The following is a 20,471-nucleotide window of genomic DNA, read 5'->3' as shown; positions in this document are numbered from 1 at the left end:
AATCTTTTATTTACCCATTAAACACTTATTGGACATCTATTGGCAATTATGCTGGATATTCAGGGAAAATAACCATTTTCCTACCAGCTATGCTTAATTGGGCAAAAACAGTATGCCAGACACTGTCCCATTTAATTCTAACAGCAAACCTAGTAAATGCTGATTATCACTCTGTCCTGTCTCTTCAGGGTTGGAGGTATGTTGCTTAAATTTACAAGAGGAAGGTTTAAATAACTTGCACCCGTCACGCAGCTGAGGTAGTTGAGGTCTGGAGGATTCCACAGCCCAGACCTTAGCCCCCACGCTCCTCTCCAGGTGAGCAGTTGGTTTTGCCCCCTGTGAGGTCACTACCAATGTTTATAAACAAATACCTACAGTACAATGGGACAGTAAGTATTGTTTGACAGCAATAAAGGGGGTTTAATCGTTTTGCCTCTTAGGTAGGGCTGGATGAGCCCATGGATTCTGTTGAAGGTACGGCTAATTAGTGTATTTGCTTCTCTCCAGCAGCCCTTCTGTGCATAGTAAGTGCCGGTTGGATTTTTAGGACTACTCACTTCCCCCAGTACTTGCATTGCCCTGCAGGATGGAAGGAACCCTGTCTATAGAGCAATCCTGTAGTACTAGATTGGGAGAGGCCAGCACCTGTGCAACTTTTTCCAATTTCAGGTTACTCCTTTGACCTCCTTGGCATATGTGTTCAAAGCCTTGGACTCAACTGGAGATTTGGGGTATGTTCCCACTAGGTGGTACCATCAATAATCAAGGGAAAAAGTCATTTTCCCAAGGACCCACCTTGCATGTGGATTTCTAAATCAACTTGAGGACCCCAGGAGGTTGAGACTGGGAGCCAACCTTGTAAAGGCACCGGGAGCTAATGTGGACGCCATTTCCTGGAAATCGTTTTTTAAATCCATCTTGTTACCTCAGAAGGCTTTTGAAAAGCTGATGTGGAAGAGTTTCTGGCGTTGGGATGGGGACATGGGTAATCTCAAATGACTCCTTATTCCTGGGAATAGTTCTCTTTGGAGGATTTTCGAAAGTTACTGTTTATTGAGCTCTGACTGTATGCAAGGAATAAGTGCTGTACATCATTCGAACCTCACAAAAACCCGACAAGGTAGGTGTTTTGATCGCCTCCATTTTACAACTTAGAATATGGAGGTAAATTAACCTCTCCAAGACCACCCGGTTGGTTACAGGATTTTTTTTTTAATTCCCTTTCACATTCCTAATTTTTTCCCCCTAAAATTTGAAGAACATTTCTAGCCAGCATTTATTTAGTCATTAAAATTATATTGTGAGTCTGAGCCTGGAGAACCATTATTCATGAAAACGTTAGTTAATAATTATTGAGAATCCTGGCATGTGGTGTGGGAGCCATCGCCGGCGAGGGTTGTTACCATGGCATTCGATATGCATGACAGGCACCCTGGCTGGGAGAGCCTGAAGAACCGATGCAGGCAGGAGGACCTGGGAGATATTGATGTAATCATATTAGCATCACATTTATTCTGAAAAAGCTAACTGCTTTGATTCATGTCTTAAAATCCACATTTAAACTCGCCATTCTCAAGATTGGTTTTCTCTATTTAAATTTTCATCTTAAAATCCTTTGACTCCTTGGCCTCTGCTCCTGTCTCAAGTTTCAGAGATAGGTTTATAATTTTTTTTTTTTTTTAACAATTCAAGTCAGATTTCATCAGCAAACACAATTTTCTTGAAACCTCTCTCCTATGGCAGACATTGCTAGCATTAGTGGCTTCTCAAATTGGTATTAAAATTCTAGCACAAGAGTAGAATGGAAATTTTAGATCACTGAGTTTTCTATAATCTGCTTTTCATTTTCTAGGTGAGGGACATTAGGCCTGGGGAAGGCTCAGTGACTCCACCAGGCCACAGAACTAGTTTGTACCGAGCTGCAGCTCGCCATTCTTAGTTATTCAGGTTTCGTGATGTGTTGATGTATAGTTCCTGTGCTTCATGATTGTACTAAAAAAGCATCTTTAAATAAGAGATCATACCAGCATTGCATTTATGAAAATTATCTCTACTTGGGTGTGGTACAAATGAACACTTCATGTGAAAAACAGCCACAACGGCCTCCAAGGTAGTGTATTTTGAAATGTCGAAAAACCCCTCTTCCTCTCTGAATGCGATAGTGCCACTGTGCTTTAAACCCCGACAGTTGTTTTTCATTAAGTTATTTTTAAATTATTTTTTTGCACCAGTATTTTTCAGTCTCCTTCCATGATATTACTCTGTGTAAGTGCTATTGGGATTTGCACAACTGAATGAAACACTCCCCCTATGGAGATAAGACACATGGGAAACTTCAGTTCAGGGTCCGAGTGTCATGCTGGATGATCCAGTTCATCTGGCTCTTAGAGCTGTCCCAGACTCTTGGGATGGGAACTGGTTTCTAAATGGCCTAGATTTTCTTTTCTCCTTTGTGAGAAGTTAGTAAAGTGGGTGCCTGGTTCTGAGCATGTGGAATATAAACATTCTTAAATCACCGATTTCATCATGTCACTTCCCAGCTAAAAATCCTTTTAACAGCTCTTTATTTCTTGGCAAATACGCATTTATTCATTTACTCATTCAAAAAATATTTACTAAGTGCCTACCATACGCATAAAATCCCACTTCTCTTGCTGGCTTGAAAAGCCTCCAGAGTCTAGCACCGTCATTCCGATTCCCTTCAGTTCAGCTCCATTCGCAAAAAGTTTCGCTTATGAAACTGTCTTTGTATCACAATGACTGATTTCAGAGGCCCTCTTTAGAATATGAGCTTTTCCAGGAAAGAAGCCATGTCTCTCTATCTTTGAACACCCCTTCTCAAGTATACAGGGCCAGTGCATAGTGAGCCCTTCAGAAGGGTTTTCTTGAAGCCAAAGGACCTAGAATGTAGGGTCCACATGGGCAGGGATTTTGTCTGTTATACTCCTTCTTGTATCTCTAGCATGTGGAACAGTGCCTGGCCTGAAGTGATTAGTACTTAGGGCTAGACCCTGCCTGGGAGCACTCTGAAATGTTCTCTCTCAAGCTCAAGTCCCATCTCTTTGGAGTTTGTCCCTCCCTCACCCCCCACCCCAGCACCTTGGGCCTGTGCCAAACATACTAAGTTCAAACCAAGTCTGTGTTGCATTGTTGACTACTCTTTTTTTTATTTTTAACTTCTCCTTCCAACTAGACCCTGATCTCCTTGAGAATATGGGGCCATATTTTACATGGTTTCTGACTCCTTCAGAAAGGACATGATTGATTGCCTGAGTTGTTAATTAAACATCGTTGCTTAGGTCTGGAAAGTTAAGCATTACAGGGTTTCTAGTTCCCTTTGTCTTTAACGGATGGATTCCTAAAACCTGAGCATTTGAATGACTTTGTGCATACACAGAACACTTGAATATTGAGGGCTATACCCTTCAAGTGCCGCCTGCTCCAAGAATAAACGCACAGCCATTAAATAACCCCCGCCTCTTTTCTTTTAAGGTGAAACAAAAAAGCCTTAATGGAGATCGAGGGGGTGGAGAGTGCAGGAATTAGGAGTTAGGAGAGTAGAAGTAGGGGAGTGGAAATTTGGCACCATCTGCAAAGCGTTTGGGCAACTCAGCTTTCCATTTCTGAGAGGTTGCCATGTGCATTGTCCTGAATATTACTTATAATCAAGTTACATCGGCTAAAGGCTGAATCTTTCCAACACATGGAGCTGATTTACTTGCCTTTTTCCCTCTTAGTCTCTTTGAAAGCCAGAACAACAACAACAACAACAACAACAACAACAACAATCCAGTAACCCTTCAGAGGTTTGATTGCGTTGGAGGCAAAGTGTTTCCGTCTTGTTTTGCCTTCTTTGTTCTCCCGGGTTCACATTTACTCACCCGCTCGTCTGGTTTTGAATGCTGCAACAGGAAATCAAGTGATCAAGACGAGGAATTTCGCTTGCTGAGATTATTGCTTTAGATTTTCGCTGCTAAAGCAGACTACAGGCCGTTCGTTTTTCCCTGTAATTTCTTTTGAGGGATAGAGTGGACCAAAACAGGCAGCTCTTTGTAAAGGTGACACTTGTCACTGACTTGTGACTCTCCCACATGCTTTACTATTCAGAGCTCATGTTGGTTTGAAGGGTGTTAAGTTAAATGGCATTAGACTAAGGAATTCATAATTTGAGTTCTTTTGCAAACTTGAAGTATGCAGGCTGCCGTGTGTGTGTGTGTGTGTGTGTGTGTGTGTGTGTGTGTGTGTACGTACACACTTAGGGCCCAAAGAAAGGGAAGGAAAAAGGATGTGTGTGGGGGGGGGCGGAAGCTTTGTTAATAAATTGAGAGAAGGGCGAATATTTTTTATCTTCAAAAGAAAGGGTACCTCCCTCCGTTTTTGTTAGCTGGTTGAGTAACCAACCAAAATACTGATGTGAGTGATTTAATGCCCAGATTAATGAACATGCAGATGCTTACTTATGCTCGCTAGTTACAACACACTGTGCTAAGAAATCGTGGCATGGACCAATTAGCAAAAATTTTCAACAAAGTTAGAACCTAAGTGGAAGAGAATAAAGTAAAATGTAAATAGTAGTTGGTTTTTACTGAGTAGTCAGACAATAGATCCCCCCCCTTCTTCCTTTACATATTTTCACATTTTCTACAGTGAATTATTTTTTAATTGTCATATAGAGTCTTTGCTTCAGAAGTTCAGAGAAGGGAAAGATGACCATTAGTGGGAAACTATTCAGAACGAGCTTAGGGCTTAAGTTTTACACAGGTATTTTTGATCTCGCCCTTACCTCCAGTTGTCATTCAGTATCATTCAGAAAATATTCTTACTACTCTAACAATAATAGAGTAACAAGACTGTTTGAATAACTGTCTTAGTGTGTGAAGTACATTCATAATGTCTTTAGTGCAGTCTTTATAAATTCCTCTTCATGTTTATGAGGTTAAACGAGGTAATATATGTGAAGTACCTAGTGGCAGACAGATAGTAAGCACTTTATAAACAGCTATTATTATTTTTTTTATATATACAATGTTAAAATGAGTCTGTTGGGTCAGGACATGTGTACTTGGGGCACCATTTGCCACAAGGTCGTTATTGTGTGTAGTGATTTGTTTGAAATTCTCCATCTAGGCCTCTTCCTCTGCCGTGGTTTCCAGTTCCTAACATTGCCCTCTGTCATGCAACGGCAGTAGCCTGTTCTCCCGAGTCAGTATGGTATTTCAGATCGGATTTTTATAGTGAGGATCGAGCGTCAGCCCTTGCATTTATTTTTCCCTCTGAAAGCTCTCAAGGTGGTGATCTAGTCTTTTCTGGAGTTGAGTTGTAACTGAATGTATGCCCCTTCTCATGAGTGTGGCAACTCTGAAAAGTGTCCTTATCCATTATAAAGGAAGGACATGCTCCATTTTGAGATAAGAGTGGGATGGGGAGGAAAGAATATATTCTAGATTCACTATTCACGAGGAAGTCTTGTTGCTATTTGGGTCATTTCTAGCTTTTGTATAAGTTTTCTCTATTTAGATGGTATTTACCTAGAGGATGATATATAAACTTGAGGGTGAGGCAAATTTTACATCTAGACTTGGCCACCTACTTACTAAAGTTCCATTTCGGGCAAGTTAAGTCTCTTAGAAACTCAGTTTCCTCATCTGTAAATGAGTACATAGTAACTACTATGAAGGGTTGTTGTGAGTTTTAAATAATATGTTGTAAAGCACCTGAATCCATTCTAGGTCCTTGATAATACACATGGTAACATTATTATGTGTAATGTACCCTCTACCAACACGCACATGTAATTAGAGCAATACTTGTATATTTAAATGTTGCTTTACAAATATTAACAAAAATCATTGTAAACATACTTGTATTAACTGCACAATAGATTTCATTGGATGAAGAGTAATTTAATCAGTACTTTGTTGCTGGACATTTAGGTTATTTTTTATTTTGCTTTTTAGTGGAAACCTTTTCAATACTCTCGGTAAATTGTTTTCTTGAGCCACCTGTATCCAGAATGAACAAATTGAGAGATTTGAGAAAATGACCGAGATTTGTAGCAACAGATTCGTGACCTTAGAATGCAGAACAATGAGCCTCCACAGAGAAGGTCATTTTTCTGCACCTTACATATGTTTAACAATGTGAGGCTAAATAGTCTGGTAAAAATCAGACAGGGTCTAATCTGAGCAGGAGGAATCCCTTAAAAACCTCGTAAAGGATCATGCATGCGGTATGCTTAGGGGAAAATAAAGTCATGCATATGTTTTCTTTTCTGAAACGCTTAAGTTGCCATTAATTTCCCTGCCCAGAGATTGTTGGAGTTTGTTGTAATGACAGGACTTTCTCTTTTCATGGCTAATGTTGGTCAACTTCTTGAGATAACGGTGGTGATCTATATTTTCCTCCCCTTTGGCCACAATTCCTAGAATCCTAGGAAGAGATCCAGAGCTGAATGAAGCTATTAGTGAACTGTCAGCCAAATTGGCTTACAACAGAGACCTGTAAACATCAAGAGAATAAAGCTTTGAATAAAAATTCAGTCCTGCATTTTCTTAGCAAAGATCAGGGAGGGAGACCAACACAATGTCACTAGGCTTGTAGAGGTATTTATTTCTTCACTGTGCTGTTGTGCTATACCATTCATTTAAATATCTAGTTAAGATTTGGCAGAGCTGTTGGAGGCGTGAAGGTGGAACCAACTGTCTGGACTGTGACCATCTTATTAAACACTATGTAATTGTTCCTGTTCCAGCAAAGCGGGATTCTCTTGCCATCTGTTAAGTAGGCTCAGTTAAATACATTTGGAAGGGAAGGAGATGGCAGGTAGGGGGAGTGGGTGAAGTGGGGACAGAGAAGGACTAAGGTGTAGCCCTTAAGAGGCGGGGGGGGAAGTAGGCTACACACCATATATGCACATGTGTACACACACACACACACACACACACAAACACAGCAGGATGTCATTTTTCCCTCTCACAGTAGAGGTGGGGGGGATTGTATTCAGTTGTTAACATAATTCTTTAATTTCTAACTTCATAAGTCAAACCTTCTCTTTGGGGGAGGAGGAGGAAGGCAGGGCTTAGGAAAATAAAAGAACAGAATATGCAAAGAGGAGATTGGATTAAATTGTGTTAGAAGTTGAGAGTATCCATGGGGCGCCTGGGTGGCACAGCGGTTAAGCGCCTGCCTTCGGCTCAGGGCGTGATCCCGGCGTTATGGGATCGAGCCCCACATCAGGCTCCTCTGCTGGGAGCCTGCTCTTCCTCTCCCACTCCCCCTGCTTGTGTTCCCTCTCTCGCTGGCTGTCTCTATCTCTGTCAAATAAATAAATAAAAAATCTTAAAAAAAAAAAAAAAAAAAAAGTTGAGAGTATCCAGGCTGGATGAAACTCAGATAAGGACACCCTTATTTTTTTCTTGCTGGAAATTCAGGTTAGGACAGTGCCACTGGATGGCAAGCTCAAGAACTGAGTAATGTTACATACTTAGAATATGAGGGAGCAATTAATATGTGGCCTCAGGCAAGGCTCAGGAGACCTTATCTGTGAATTGCTAGGTGACTGCAGTTGGTATAGTCCCAATTTCATCTGGATTACAGATTAGGTGTCACTTCTTCTTTGGGTATTTATAATAATCCAGTTAATAGATTCTTTTCCTTTTTAATGCATAAATAATTTTGAAAATGTAGGAAACATTTTACGAGGGTGTATTTTAAGAGACTGCCTAGAATGTATGTTTAAAAGTAAACTTGAAGTATAACATACATACAGAAAAGTACACAGAGGTGTCTGGTGAATTCTCGTAAAAGTGAGCATATCCTTGTAACCGGCACCCAGATCAAGCAATGGAACGTTGCACCATCCTGGAAGCCACCTCCTGCCCTGTTCCGTTCCTTCTCTCACAAAAGGTAACCGCTATCCTGACTCTGACAGAATAGATGAGTTTTGCCCAGTTTTGAATTTGCTGTAAATGGAATTAGACACTTTGCATCCTAGTGTTTGTCTGCTTTCAGTCGATATTGTCTGTATCATCATGTTGATGCAGGTTGCAGTTGGGTGTTCATTCCCACCGCAGAACCTTTCCTTGTGTGGCTACACCAGTTTGTTCTATTGCTGATAGGCTTTTGGATATTTTGCAGGTTGGGGCTCGTAGGAGTATCAGTGCTGTAACGAACATTCTTCCGCTTCTCTTTTGATAAATATATGAACACATTTCTGCTCAGTGTATACCAGAGTTGGGAAGTGTTCGGTCATGAGATATGCATATAATTAAGGTTAGAAGATACTGCTAGTTTTCCAATGTGTGTGTATTAATGAGAGAAAGGTCATTTTTGTCCAGAGGACTCTGTTCTCATGAGCATAAAAATAAGAGATCTTGTTTTCTTTTGGTTGTGGAAGTAAATTCAATTGATAAAGAATTCAGTGAAATATTTTTACTTAAAATAACGTAAAACTCCTCACCCATTTTAATGATCTTTTCACTGTACAATAAAACATATTTTTACTCACAGTATTTGAGATTGAGAAAGAGTAATATGTGGGGGGTGGACATTATTTTTGCCTTTACTTCCAGGGATTCATACACCATGGGAGTTCCTTCAGACTTCCTCCAGGTTGTGCCCAAATTTTAAGAGTTCAAATTTCTGGAATTCCTTTTGTTCTCCAGGGAATTGGGATCACAGAAAGTGACAACTTGGAAATAGATTGCAGAATGCCCGCCCCGCAGAGCCATACCCCAACCCTGTCACTGTGAGCAAATCATCCAAGAGGACTGGGCAGTAGGACCTTTTGGGATTGCTCACCGTTTTCCTGTTTTAGGACAACTTCTTCATTTTCATTGTTCAAGTCCCTCTAACAACCAAGAAACTCTTTACACTGAGGTCACCAAAATGTCAGCTAGGTATACCATTTGGAATGCCGGGCTCTCAAATTAAAAACACCTCCTCCCTGCCCCAGAACCCTATATTGTATTCCTTTCACAGCTTCACATAGCAGGAGAAAGTAATAAAAAAAAATAAGACCTTTTGTCTGGGACCCTGAATCACTCCAGACATTGGTTAAATATATATTGGCATCGGATACATATATTGTTATGCCAGCACATTATATCTTGCTTAAAATGGTAGAAAAAAATCCCCAATAGGCCTTTTTATCTATATGTAGGTATTGGGATTCCTAGATTATCCTGAACAAAAAGGTGATGTGAATGAATACATTTAATAGCGTTGCTAAAATCGGTGCTTGTTTTTAACTCAAGATCTGGGTTCAGACCTCAGCACTTGAATTTTTTTTTTTTTTTTAAACCTGTAATACGTTTTCTAATGCTTGGACTGTAGCTTTTGGGCTGTAAAATTGGTTTCAGATCTTTGCCCTGCCTGCCCCATAGGGTTGCTGTGGGGATCAAATGTGATCATTTCTGTGAAATTGTAAACTTTAAAAGTACCAAGCCTAAGCCTTTGAGAGCTGGGCTTAGCAGGCCCTGCATATTAAGCTAGACAGTTACTGTCCATCGACCTAGAGCATAGTGGAAACTCGCTTTGTACCTTGAGAGCTTGTGTGCACACACAAGCCTGAACTTTTAACCTTGCACCAGACAGGACTGGCTGACCTGTTGAGTTGGGAGTTATGTGTATAAATTCTCCCGGCCCCTCACACCCTTCCCCTGTGTGGGGAAGGAGAGGGGCAACAATTGTTTGCTTTGGTGATAGACCCAAACTATTACCCTTGCAGGTGATTTCCATTTGTGGGGTGGTTAGAGGGCTGTATAAAGTAGGTAGTCTACAGAGTCACTACTGTTCGTATCCAAAACTTCTTTTAAAATTTTCTTTTATCCACCACATTTATTACGTGCAGAGAACATAAAAATGCTTATAGGCCATAAAAAGATCTTCATGAGAGTATTTGTAATCATTATTAATAACTGTTAAAATAATGAGTAAAACAGGGACTAACACACGGCCTTCTGAACACGTCCCAACATATATTCCTTATTACTAGTGAGGAATTCACTTTTATTTTAAACCAAAAAAAAAAAAAAAAAAAAAAAGTTTGGACCTTGGTGGGTGTTGCCTTGAACAAGGTGGATCTGGCATGCTTCCCGGGGCTGTTCATGCCTTGTCCGTCAGGCACCTTCCAGGACAGGCCAGATGATGTATCAACTGGAAGGTGATTGTCAGAAATGAAATAAGAAATTGACCACACTCATCAAGATCTGGAGACACTACACGAATTAATGTTCATTTTTAGTCCGTGTTCTCATGGTCCTGAGCAGGTTTTAAAGATGAAATTATTTAAAAATATGGAATACGGTCTGGGAAGTAGATAGCAAGCAACCCAGGTTCCAAAAATGTTATATAATCTATTAAACTAAGGTGTTCACCAGAAAATTGGGAACTTAAAATGGTAGGAATGGAGGTCTGCAGGTTCCTGAACCCTTTTTCACAATGGGATCGGTCTTAGGATTCAGAATCCCGATGCTCCTTCATGAAAGCGCACTGCCCGTGAGATCTGGAACAGAACCCAATAATCAGGTGCATTCACTAATACATCTGCATCGGGTCTAATGAACATGTGCATTACGTGGTTTAGAAAAGGCTGTACGTGCACACCAGTTGGAGTTAGGGTTTATAACCTAATAAATTCAGATCATGCCCTGTTTTGCTAACCAGTGTATTATGTGAGATTCTGATTTTTAGAGTCTTTTGAGTTTTGGTAAGACACGTAAGGGACTGCTGAGCTGCAGTATGGTTGGGTATTAGCTCCTAACAGAAGTGGGTTTTGTGTGTGTGTTTTTGTTGCTGCTGCTGTTTGTTTTGGTTTTAAATATGTGTCAGGCAGCCATGTGGCAAATTCTCACGAGACCGTGGAGTTAGGAGCGTCAGATCTGCAGTCACTGCCTGGGCTCCAGTTCCAAACTTGCCAAGCGACTCTGGGAAAGACCGTTAACCTTTCCTAGGTGGTCGTTTCTCGTATTTGGAGCTGCAGCGATTTCCTTGTAAAGATGGGTATAGGATATGCACACAAAGGTACCGTATGTGCCTGGCGTTAGACACTGAACAAATCTGCTTGTTTTCTCCTCTGTATAATGGAGATAATAGTGCCTGTCACAAAGGTGTTTGAGGAGACGTTTCCCAATAAGTCCAAAAGAGTAACATGCTGAGAATAATGCCTACCCACAGTAAGCATTCCCTACACAGTAGCCAGGATCCTGATCATTAGCACTGGCACTATTACTAAAAACCTGTGCCTTTCCTATCAATGTTTTAAAAGACTTAATTATTTGAGGTGGGGAGGGGTAAAGGGAGAGGGAGAAAGAAACTTAAGCAGACTCTGCGCTGAGCTCGGAGCCGGATGCAGGGCTCGAGATCACGGCCTGAGCCGAAACCAGGAGTTGGCCCATTAACCGACTGCGCCACCCAGGCGCCCCTCAGCAGAGTCCTTTATAGGAAGAAAGGGAAAATTAACATCTGTTAGATGAATGACTGGTGTATTGTAAAATTATGATAATTCATAATTAGAATTTTCCAGACTGTAATTCCATCCCATTCTGTCACAATCCTTCCCCACCCCCGCTCCCTTCCCCCGCCCTCTTCCCCAGAACCTTATCTTTCCCCGTTTGCACAGCACTTGGTAAACTTGGCACTTGCCTTCCTCACCACAACCATGCAGGTGTGTTAGGCTGTCCTGGAAGCTGTCCCAGATGCTGACAAGTCCTTGGCAGTAGGCTAGGAAGGGAAAAGGGAAGTTTTGGCTGACATCTCCAAGTCTGACTCCTTACTCATCTGGAGAGTTCCAGTGGTATCTTTAAAGTTTAAGGATAAATGACGGGGCCCCTGCTCTTTTTTTGTGTCTCTAACAGATATGTATCTTGGATTCTAATTTCTTTAGTTTGTTATGTATTAATCTCTTGTGATTGCTCAGGAATGGGTAAGGTTTGGTAAAGTCATAAGTCTGCAGGGATGTTTTAAATGCAGGCAATGTGTGTGGGGGGGTGGGTACTAGCTAGGCAGAGCGTAGTGGAAGAATGTGTGCTTGTGTGTCACAGTTTGGACTAATGTCTTGGCACGGCTGTCCCATTTCCTGACATGTAAGAACTGGATCTTAAGGCCGCACATATTTGGCAAGCCCTATTATGTTACCCTCCTGAGGGAGTGCTTGGGTAATGAAGGTGATAGATAATATTGGGTAGGTACTGGTGGGACCAGGGACATGAGAGAATATGGAAAGAATCCCTTTTAAAGACCTTTATTACATTAGATTTTAGTGTCTGTAAACAATTACAGCATTCAGGGAGTGCAGGATTTAAATGAGAAACACAACTTTGTCAGATTATACCACTTGGATAAAATGGCATGGGCTCCGGAAATCTATAATTAAATGTATTTTTGAAAATGAAAAATACGGTGGAACATCTGGTTTATTTCACTACAGAAGTGCCTGGGTATTGCTTAGATAAGTGTGATTAACTTTGGCTGATATGTGGATTTCTGTGTAAAATAACAGTATTTTAATTAAATTTTTTCTGCTTGATTCTGTTTGTGTTGTAAACAAATTCTTCACGCGCACACACGCACTCATTAGAAAATGGCTGCCTTCTTTAGAAGGTCTAACGTTTGGTCATTTTCTTTTTGTTCCAGCGGATATTCAACTCCTTTGTTTACACTGAGAAAATCTCAAATGGAGAAAGCGAGGTACAGCAGGTAAGAGGTTATTTAGTACTTGACCTTCTCTCTTCTTGCTTTTGGATAAGGCTTCATTACTCTTTGCAGGCCATCTCCGTGTGAGGTTTCCCGCCGCTCTGTGTAGAATCTCATCTCTTAAGCGTCACAGTGACAACCTCGCACTTGAAGTTCTTGAAGGCCATTGAAATAATGGTTCTGTGGATGGTTTTTTTTTTTGCTAGTTGTGTTATACTTTGGAAGTATAATTTAATTTCTTTTTGTTGTTTTGAAAATTCCTGAACTGACCCAAATTTAAAAATATTAGAAATCATTCCATCTGATATTGGGATGAAGTGCTCAGGCTTTGGAATCAGACCAACCCAGGTCAAATTCTGGTTTTCTCGCTTACTCCACGACCCCCAGTAAGCAAGTTGGCCTTTTGGTCTGCTGTCTCTCAGTTTTAAATAAGGTGAATACAATATCTCCTTTATGAGATGGTGAGAATTAAATGAAGTAATGTCAAGATAATTGAGAACAAATGAAATCCTTTATGTGGAAGATTCTGGCATAGAAGCAGCTCAGTGGATATTGGCTTCTTTTGTTCTTTAATTTTTCTTTCCTCTTGTATTCTTTTGCTTCTTTCCTTCCGTCTCCTTTCAGTGCTGTGTGGGGTCAAAAAGTTCTGAGGCCAGATTCTATTTATTTATAGCTGCCTTCAGATGGACGGCTTCCTAAATTAAAACAAAGTGTTGGTGAACTTGGTCATAAATAATTGATCTATCAGTGCTTGAAAAGAAGGGTGGTAAAGAGGATTCTGGGTTTTAATTTCAGCTATCCTCCAACTTCATTACATTATGTGACCGTCAACTGGTAATTTGAAGCCTGGTTGGAAACTTAAGTAAAAAACAGAACCACGCTGAAAACCAGAGTGCTTCCACGGAATAAAAAAGATAACGAATAGTAGAACACACAACAATTCAGACGCGGCAATGCCGCCTTTATTTTATTCGTGGAAAACAGCTTGACTTGATCTGAACTTCAGAAGTACTATACAAGAGGCAAAAGCCTTGCAAGTGTCATTGGAGTGAAGTTATTTATGGGATGGTTATTTATTTATAATAAATTATTGTGGTTTCATTTTGAAGTTCAGCATTTCCTGTGTATAGACCTTAAAATATTTTATTGGTTTCTGCAGGTTAAATTTAGAGGATGTACGTACTTACGTTTGTACTCTTCTTCTTACCGTTAGGTTTTAAAAACTAATGGCCTCAAATTACAGTGAATGTGATGTGGTTTGCTGTATCAAGACTTAATAATTCCTGTCTAATTTTTATTCCAGCAAGCTGAGAAGTGCTTTTAAGGTCATGAAAAGGGTTTTTATGGGAGGGAAGATTTCTACACAAAGCCTGTTTGAGGAAACGTTGGGAGACCAAAGGCCACTTGATAACATTTTAAAGAAACTGACCCAGGGATATCAGCTTTGTTGCTTTCCTTGAAGTAACAGATACAAGTTCTTCCTTCAGCTGTTTTCAAATGTGAAACTTGTTTTGTTTTCCTGGACTGATGTCATTGCTTTATTTATCAAGCTGTGCACAAGTTTGGAAGCCCTTAAAATTTTTTTAAAGTTACAGCAACTGATTGAGCACGTATGGGACACTGGTGCTTATCACGTTGATTTTCTTTTTTCTCCAAATAACCTTGAAGGAAAGATATCCTTGATACAGATGAGCACACTGAAGCTCCTGGAGATAAAATAAGTTACCCGTATGTAGTCTCATGACTGCTATGTTAGAGAGTTAGTTTTCAAAATGAGTTTGACACAAAGTTTTATATATGTGTATATATATGTAAGAATTCATTTTTGAAATTTGTATTTTCAGTTCAAAACAGTAGCCTCTGCTAATCTTCTTTTTCTGTCCCTGAGTAATTCAAATGAAGAATTATCACGCAGTTCTATCACGCAGTTCCCCTCTGATTGTCAAAAGGTTCTCTTATGTTGACCCAGAATGTACTTTTAACCTTCCTCAAATCTCTCCAGTCTGCCCTCTGGAAGAACCCTGAACAAATAGATCTCATGCCTCTTGCATCCAGTATGTGGAGATAATTATCATGTCATCATTATTATAAGAACAATCATAACTGCTTATCAGATTTGTTTGGTAAGTCAAAACAGACTAGTTATTCAACATAGATTATTGACTTCTATACTCCATTTTAGCTCACAGCCTTTAGTGGACCACTTCATGTTTTGGTGTATTTTGTAGGATATGGAATCCTGACTTGAGTTTTCTAGCCTTCATTCCTCCCTTGGGGTAATGAAAACTAGAGCCTCATGGGTTCTTATCCTCCCAGCTTACTAATCAAATCTTATTGAGAGTTGGATCTGACTTGTGCATACTATCTAAGTTGGCAGTGAATCTAATGTGTTGTTAATATCTTCTGGTTAGGGGGAGCAAAGTATTTAAAACTAATAAAAAACATTTTGTGATTCTTGACTCTTACCACAAAACTCTCTATGGTATAGACTTTGCTTTCTCTAATTATTTCTTTTAAATAAACCTTCAGAGTATGGCTCTAAATGCCTAACAATGTGTTTTAAATCTTTAATTAGTTCAGTATCTGTAGTTTCACTGCCAAAAATCTATGGCAACAGCCTCAGGAAAATAAAAATCCCATGCACACATTCTTACGTGGAGCATTTCCCATAGACTCCGCTTTTTAAAACTTTGAGAAATGAAGTTGTATGAGCACATAAAGCCATTATATGAAATTGAACCTGAATCAAGAAAAATAAATTTTTGATCAAGTGCCCCAAAGAGAGCCAAACATGGTCCATAAACACAAAGCAATGAAGAAGAAACAAAAGGAGAAAGAGCCTCTTGGAGCACTTAATTGGATCACTAAAGAAACCAGAGGCACCTTGGACATGTTTCAAGTGTTTGGTCTAACTTTTTCACAAATGCTCTGGTAATTATTTAGGTTAATCATTTATTCAATGAGATAGCAAACCTATTTTCATCATGCACTATTTCATAAACTATTGATGGCAGTGGCTGATTTTAGAAGACTTCAGAATTCTTTTGGAATGGGCAGTTGTGGTAAGAGCAATACCTATGTGTGCAGTGTACCTGACCTTGGGCCAAATACTCCTTTCTTAGTCCATTTTTCTCTCTTCAGGATCCGATTCTTCAGCAGGTACACATGCTCTTCTCCTGTCTTAAGCACAAACAAACCCTTGACCCTGCTTCTGTCTCCATGTGCTGCCCCATTTTTTTCTTTCCCTTTGAAGTACAAACCATCCCAAGGTGTCTACACTCCCTAGATCCAGTTCTTCCATTCTCTCTGAAACTTTCTCCAGCCCTACAAGTCCCACAAAACTGCTCTCTTCAAGGTCATCAGTGATGCCCACTTTGCTAAATCCAGGTCCTCATTGTATTTGATTAGCATCAGTATGAAGGAGTTGATCCTTTCCATTCCGTTGATAAAATTACCTGTCTTGGACCCCACTTTGCCTCCTTGCTGTTTCTTGGCATATTCCTGCCTTTGAGGGCTTTGCACTGGTGCTGTTCAGACAAACATCCCCAACGGCCTTCACCTGCTCCAAGTCTGTCCTCAGAAGTCACTTGCTGAAAGAGGTGACCACCATATTTTAAAATGCAGCCGACCCTGCCTGCCAAACTCCTGATTTTCCTTTACCTTGTTCTACTTTTCCTTTATTTTTTTCCCCCTTATCACTTGTCGCTTCGTGGTTTTAGGGTATTTGCTTTATAAAACTAGTTTGGAAGCATTTCCTTGTCTTTTACTTTCAAAAAGAGTATATAACATTGGTAGTATTCCTTCCTTTGACGTTTGGTAGAATACACCCAGAATGCCATCTGAACTTGGAGCACTCTTTGGGGGCAGGTTTTTTTTTTTTTTTTTTTTTAAGATTTTATTTATTTATTCGACAGAGATAGAGACAGCCAGCGAGAGAGGGAACACAAGCAGGGGGAGTGGGAGAGGAAGAAGCAGGCTCCCAGCAAAGGAGCCTGATGTGGGGCTCGATCCCACAACGCCGGGATCACTCCCTGAGCCGAAGGCAGACACTTAACCGCTGTGCCACCCAGGCGCCCCTGGGGGCAGGTTTTTGATCATCAGTTTCTTTAATAGCTATAGGTTTTTGGGTTTTGTGGGTGGGGCTAAGGGGGGGAGGTTTAGTTTTTTTTCTCCTCAGATTTTCTGTCTTGTATCCATTTTAGTAAGTGGATTTTTTTCAAGAAATTTGTCTTTTTTATCTAAGTTGTCAAATTTGTTGTCATGAAAGTGTTTATAGTATTTTATCCTTTTAATACCTGTAGGCTAAAAGAAGAACATAAAGAAAAATCAGTAAGAAAAAAAAAATGTTGGTTCTTTGAAAAAAAAAATCCGTTAAATGGATAAATTGGACTGATAGAGAATGAGAGAGAACAAATGGCATAGTAAATTGGTGATGACCAGGTTTTTAAAACTTGGCCTCATTAATTTTCTCCACTCTTTATTTCACAGATTTAAGCTCTTTATTATTTTTTTCCTTGTGTTTAGGTTAGTTTTGGTCTTCTTAAATTGGAATTTTAGGTCATTGATTTTTTACACCTTTCTGTTTTTCAAATGGTGGCATTTAACACTATAAACTGTTCTCTAAGCATGCTTTTGTCATCCCACACGGTTGGAGATCATGGTTTTCTTAAAGTTCAATTTTAAAATATTTTCTAATTTCTTTTTTGACCCAGGGGTTACTTTATAGTGTGTTGTCCAACTTCCAAAACATTTGGGGTTTTCTTAGCTATTGTTACTAATTCTTCATTTAATTTCACTGTGGTCAGAGAACATTTTCTATGATTTCAGTCCCTCTTAATTTATTGAAACTTGGGTTTTGTGGCCCAGCATATGACTTATTTTGGTGACTATACCATGTAAACTTGAAAAGAATGTGTATTCTGCAGTTGCTGACTGTTAGGCTCTTTACATACCCATTAGATTAAGCAGATTGATAATTCAGATCATTTATTTTGGGGCTGATTATCATTTTGTCTAATTCTGTCGTTGCTAAGAGGGTTGTTAATATCTGTATTGGTGGAGTTGTATATTTTTTTACTTTAATTATGCCCATTGAGGCTTCATTATTGGGCATGTATGCATTTAAAATTGTTTGGTCTTCCTGGGGCGCCTGGGTGGCACAGCGGTTAAGCGTCTGCCTTCGGCTCAGGGCGTGATCCCGGCGTTATGGGATCGAGCCCCACATCAGGCTCCTCTGCTATGAGCCTGCTTCTTCCTCTCCCACTCCCCCTGCTTGTGTTCCCTCTCTCGCTGGCTGTCTCTATCTCTGTCAAATAAATAAATTAAAAAAAAAAAATTGTTTGGTCTTCCTGATGAGTTGTTTTTTACATTATAAAATGTTGTTTATGTCTAGTTACAGTGGTCTTTCCTTGAAGTTTGTTTAACCTGATTATTAATATAGCCACTCCAGCCTTTCAATGCGTACTATTTGCACAGTGTCTTTTCATAAGCATTTACTTGTAGTGTCTCCATTGGTAACAGTGTATCTTTTGTAGACAGAATATAGTTGAGGCATTTTTATCTGACAATTATGACAAAAAGATATTTTTGCTTGAGAATGAATTCTAGACTACTTTTTAAAATCTTTTAATGCATAAATGATGTTCCACTGTGTACTGGACTTCACTTCTGATGAGAACTCTGTAAAAGTTGTCACTGTCTATGATATCATTGCCGCACCCACACCCCCTGGATGCTTTCACAATTTTTCCTTCTATCTTTGGTTTTCAGCAATTTGACTATAACTATCTAGACATACCAGTCTTTATATTTATTTAACCTCCCTGGTGTGTGTTGAGCTTTCTGAATCTATAAATATATGGTCTTACCAAATTTGGGGACTTTTTGATCATTACTTCCTCAAATATTTTTTCTGCCTCGTTCTCTTTTCTCCTGCTGGGACTTTGATTACAAAAATGCTAGATCTTTTGATATTTTACAAGTTTCTGAGATAATGCTGCCTCCTTTTAAAAATTATTTTCCCGTCTGACTTTCAGATAAGATCATTTTTATTGATCAACCTTTAAGCTTACTCCTAACGTCTCAACGTGCTGTTGAACTCCACAGATGGATTTTTTTTAAACTTCAGTATCATGGTTTTAAACTCCAGGATTTCCATTTGTTTCTTTCTGATAGAGTATTTTTCCAGGATTTTCTTTTCAATCATCACAAGTATGTTTTTCTTTGTATCCTTGAGCATAGTTATGATAGCTGCTTTAGAACCCTGCTGCTGGTTCTAACATCTGCAAATATTTGAACTTGATTTTTGTTGATTCTTTACTCGTGAAAATTGGTCACACTTTGGTTTTTCTTCTTCTGTCAAAAAATTTGGATTGTACTTTGGAGACTGAAAAACTTTGGATTCTATTATATTTCTGTGAGGAGAGTTGATTGTTTTAGGCAATTAGGTTGATTGGATGCAAACTGCTAGTCTGTTCCTTGTGTTTCAAAACACTCTAGCATTTAAAATACATTCTGGTTGAAGTCTGTAGTTTTTCTTTTTTCTTTTTTTTTTTTTTTAAAGATTTTATTTATTTATTTGACAGAGATAGAGACAGCCAGGGAGAGAGGGAACACAAGCAGGGGGAGTGGGAGAGAAAGAAGCAGGCTCATAACGGAGGAGCCTGATGTGGGGCTCGATCCCACAACATCGGGATCACGCCCTGAGCCGAAGGCAGACGCTTAACCGCTGTGCCACCCAGGCGCCCCAAGTCTGTAGTTTTTCTTAATTATTTTTGTGAATTGTTATTTGATCCTGACAATTCTACCTACAAGATTTAAAATTTGATGTTTTATTTCGCCAAATACCATTCATTGGAGTACAGTAAAGGAACATACTGGTTTTATTAGAACTTAATACTTAGCAGGTGCTAATATTCCAAATTGTTCCTGTACCTAAGTATAAATTCAAGTCCCCAGTCATGAGGAATTTGGACCAGGTCAAAGCAATGGATTAGAATCCGTGTAAAAAGCCATATCTAGACCATGCACGAAATTATATCCCTTTATTTGTAGAAGAAGAAAAATACTCTGTAGCAGAACAAACACAGAATAGTTCTTTCTTCAAAGAGATTATGAATAGAGGTAGTCAGTCTTAGAGAAATGATACGTTATATGCCAAAAAGTAAATAATCAGTTGGAAGTAGTGTGGCGTTTCAGAATTTTAGAGTTGGGACCTCTGAGACCATGGGTATAAGGCCAGAAAGGTTAGGAAACTTTACTCTTTGGGAGTTACCAGAAACTCTTCACTGTAGCAAACCTGGTTATGTTGTTGAACCTATGCACTGAACCACAGGGAGAAAGGGACAGTGGTAGATGAGAGGAGGCGTAGAAGCGCTGAGCACTTGGGAGTCATGTCTTTGAACTCTGGCTCCCTGTGCCCTGTACTAGGTAGGCATTTAGCGAGTATTTGTTGAAAAAAGTGTCTAGAGATACTCTGCACCTCAATATTCATATTTCCAGAATCTGGATTTATTTTGGGTTGCCCTGCCAAGCATAACCTAGTGTGGTAGTAGCCTGAAGGCTCTCATTTTGTTTATAATTACCTAGTTAAGTATGTTCAAGGCTCAGACTTGCCCAGAGTAGAGGAATCCTGGAGGTGGTGTACATGGATTCCATTCTTTGCCTCTAACCTTTCCCCCACCTGTCCCGGGGGGATTTATTTAGGCTGAGCCCTGGTTTAGTTCACCCACTTACCGAAATCTACACTTGGCTCTGTGTTTATTGTCTAAGTGTTCATG

The 20,471-nt window shown here is 39.7% G+C and overlaps 1 protein-coding gene across 2 annotated transcripts in view; it reads left to right on the top strand.

Annotated features, from left to right (window-relative positions):
* Positions 1–20,471, top strand: part of CACHD1 (cache domain containing 1) — a 199,429-nt gene that overhangs the window by 67,248 nt on the left and 111,710 nt on the right. The window contains exon 2 of one of the 2 annotated variants that reach the window (XM_026497911.4): positions 12,634–12,696. The exons of the other annotated variant lie outside the window; for it this stretch is intronic. Within the exon in view, the coding sequence (XP_026353696.1) occupies positions 12,634–12,696 (63 nt within the window). The remainder of the gene's footprint in view (positions 1–12,633; positions 12,697–20,471) is intronic. 2 annotated transcript variants of the gene reach the window in all.

Source organism: Ursus arctos, unplaced genomic scaffold (genome assembly GCF_023065955.2).
Source record: "Ursus arctos isolate Adak ecotype North America unplaced genomic scaffold, UrsArc2.0 scaffold_12, whole genome shotgun sequence".
NCBI classification, from domain to species: Eukaryota; Metazoa; Chordata; class Mammalia; order Carnivora; family Ursidae; genus Ursus; species Ursus arctos.
This window is presented reverse-complemented; position numbering and strand designations above follow the sequence as displayed.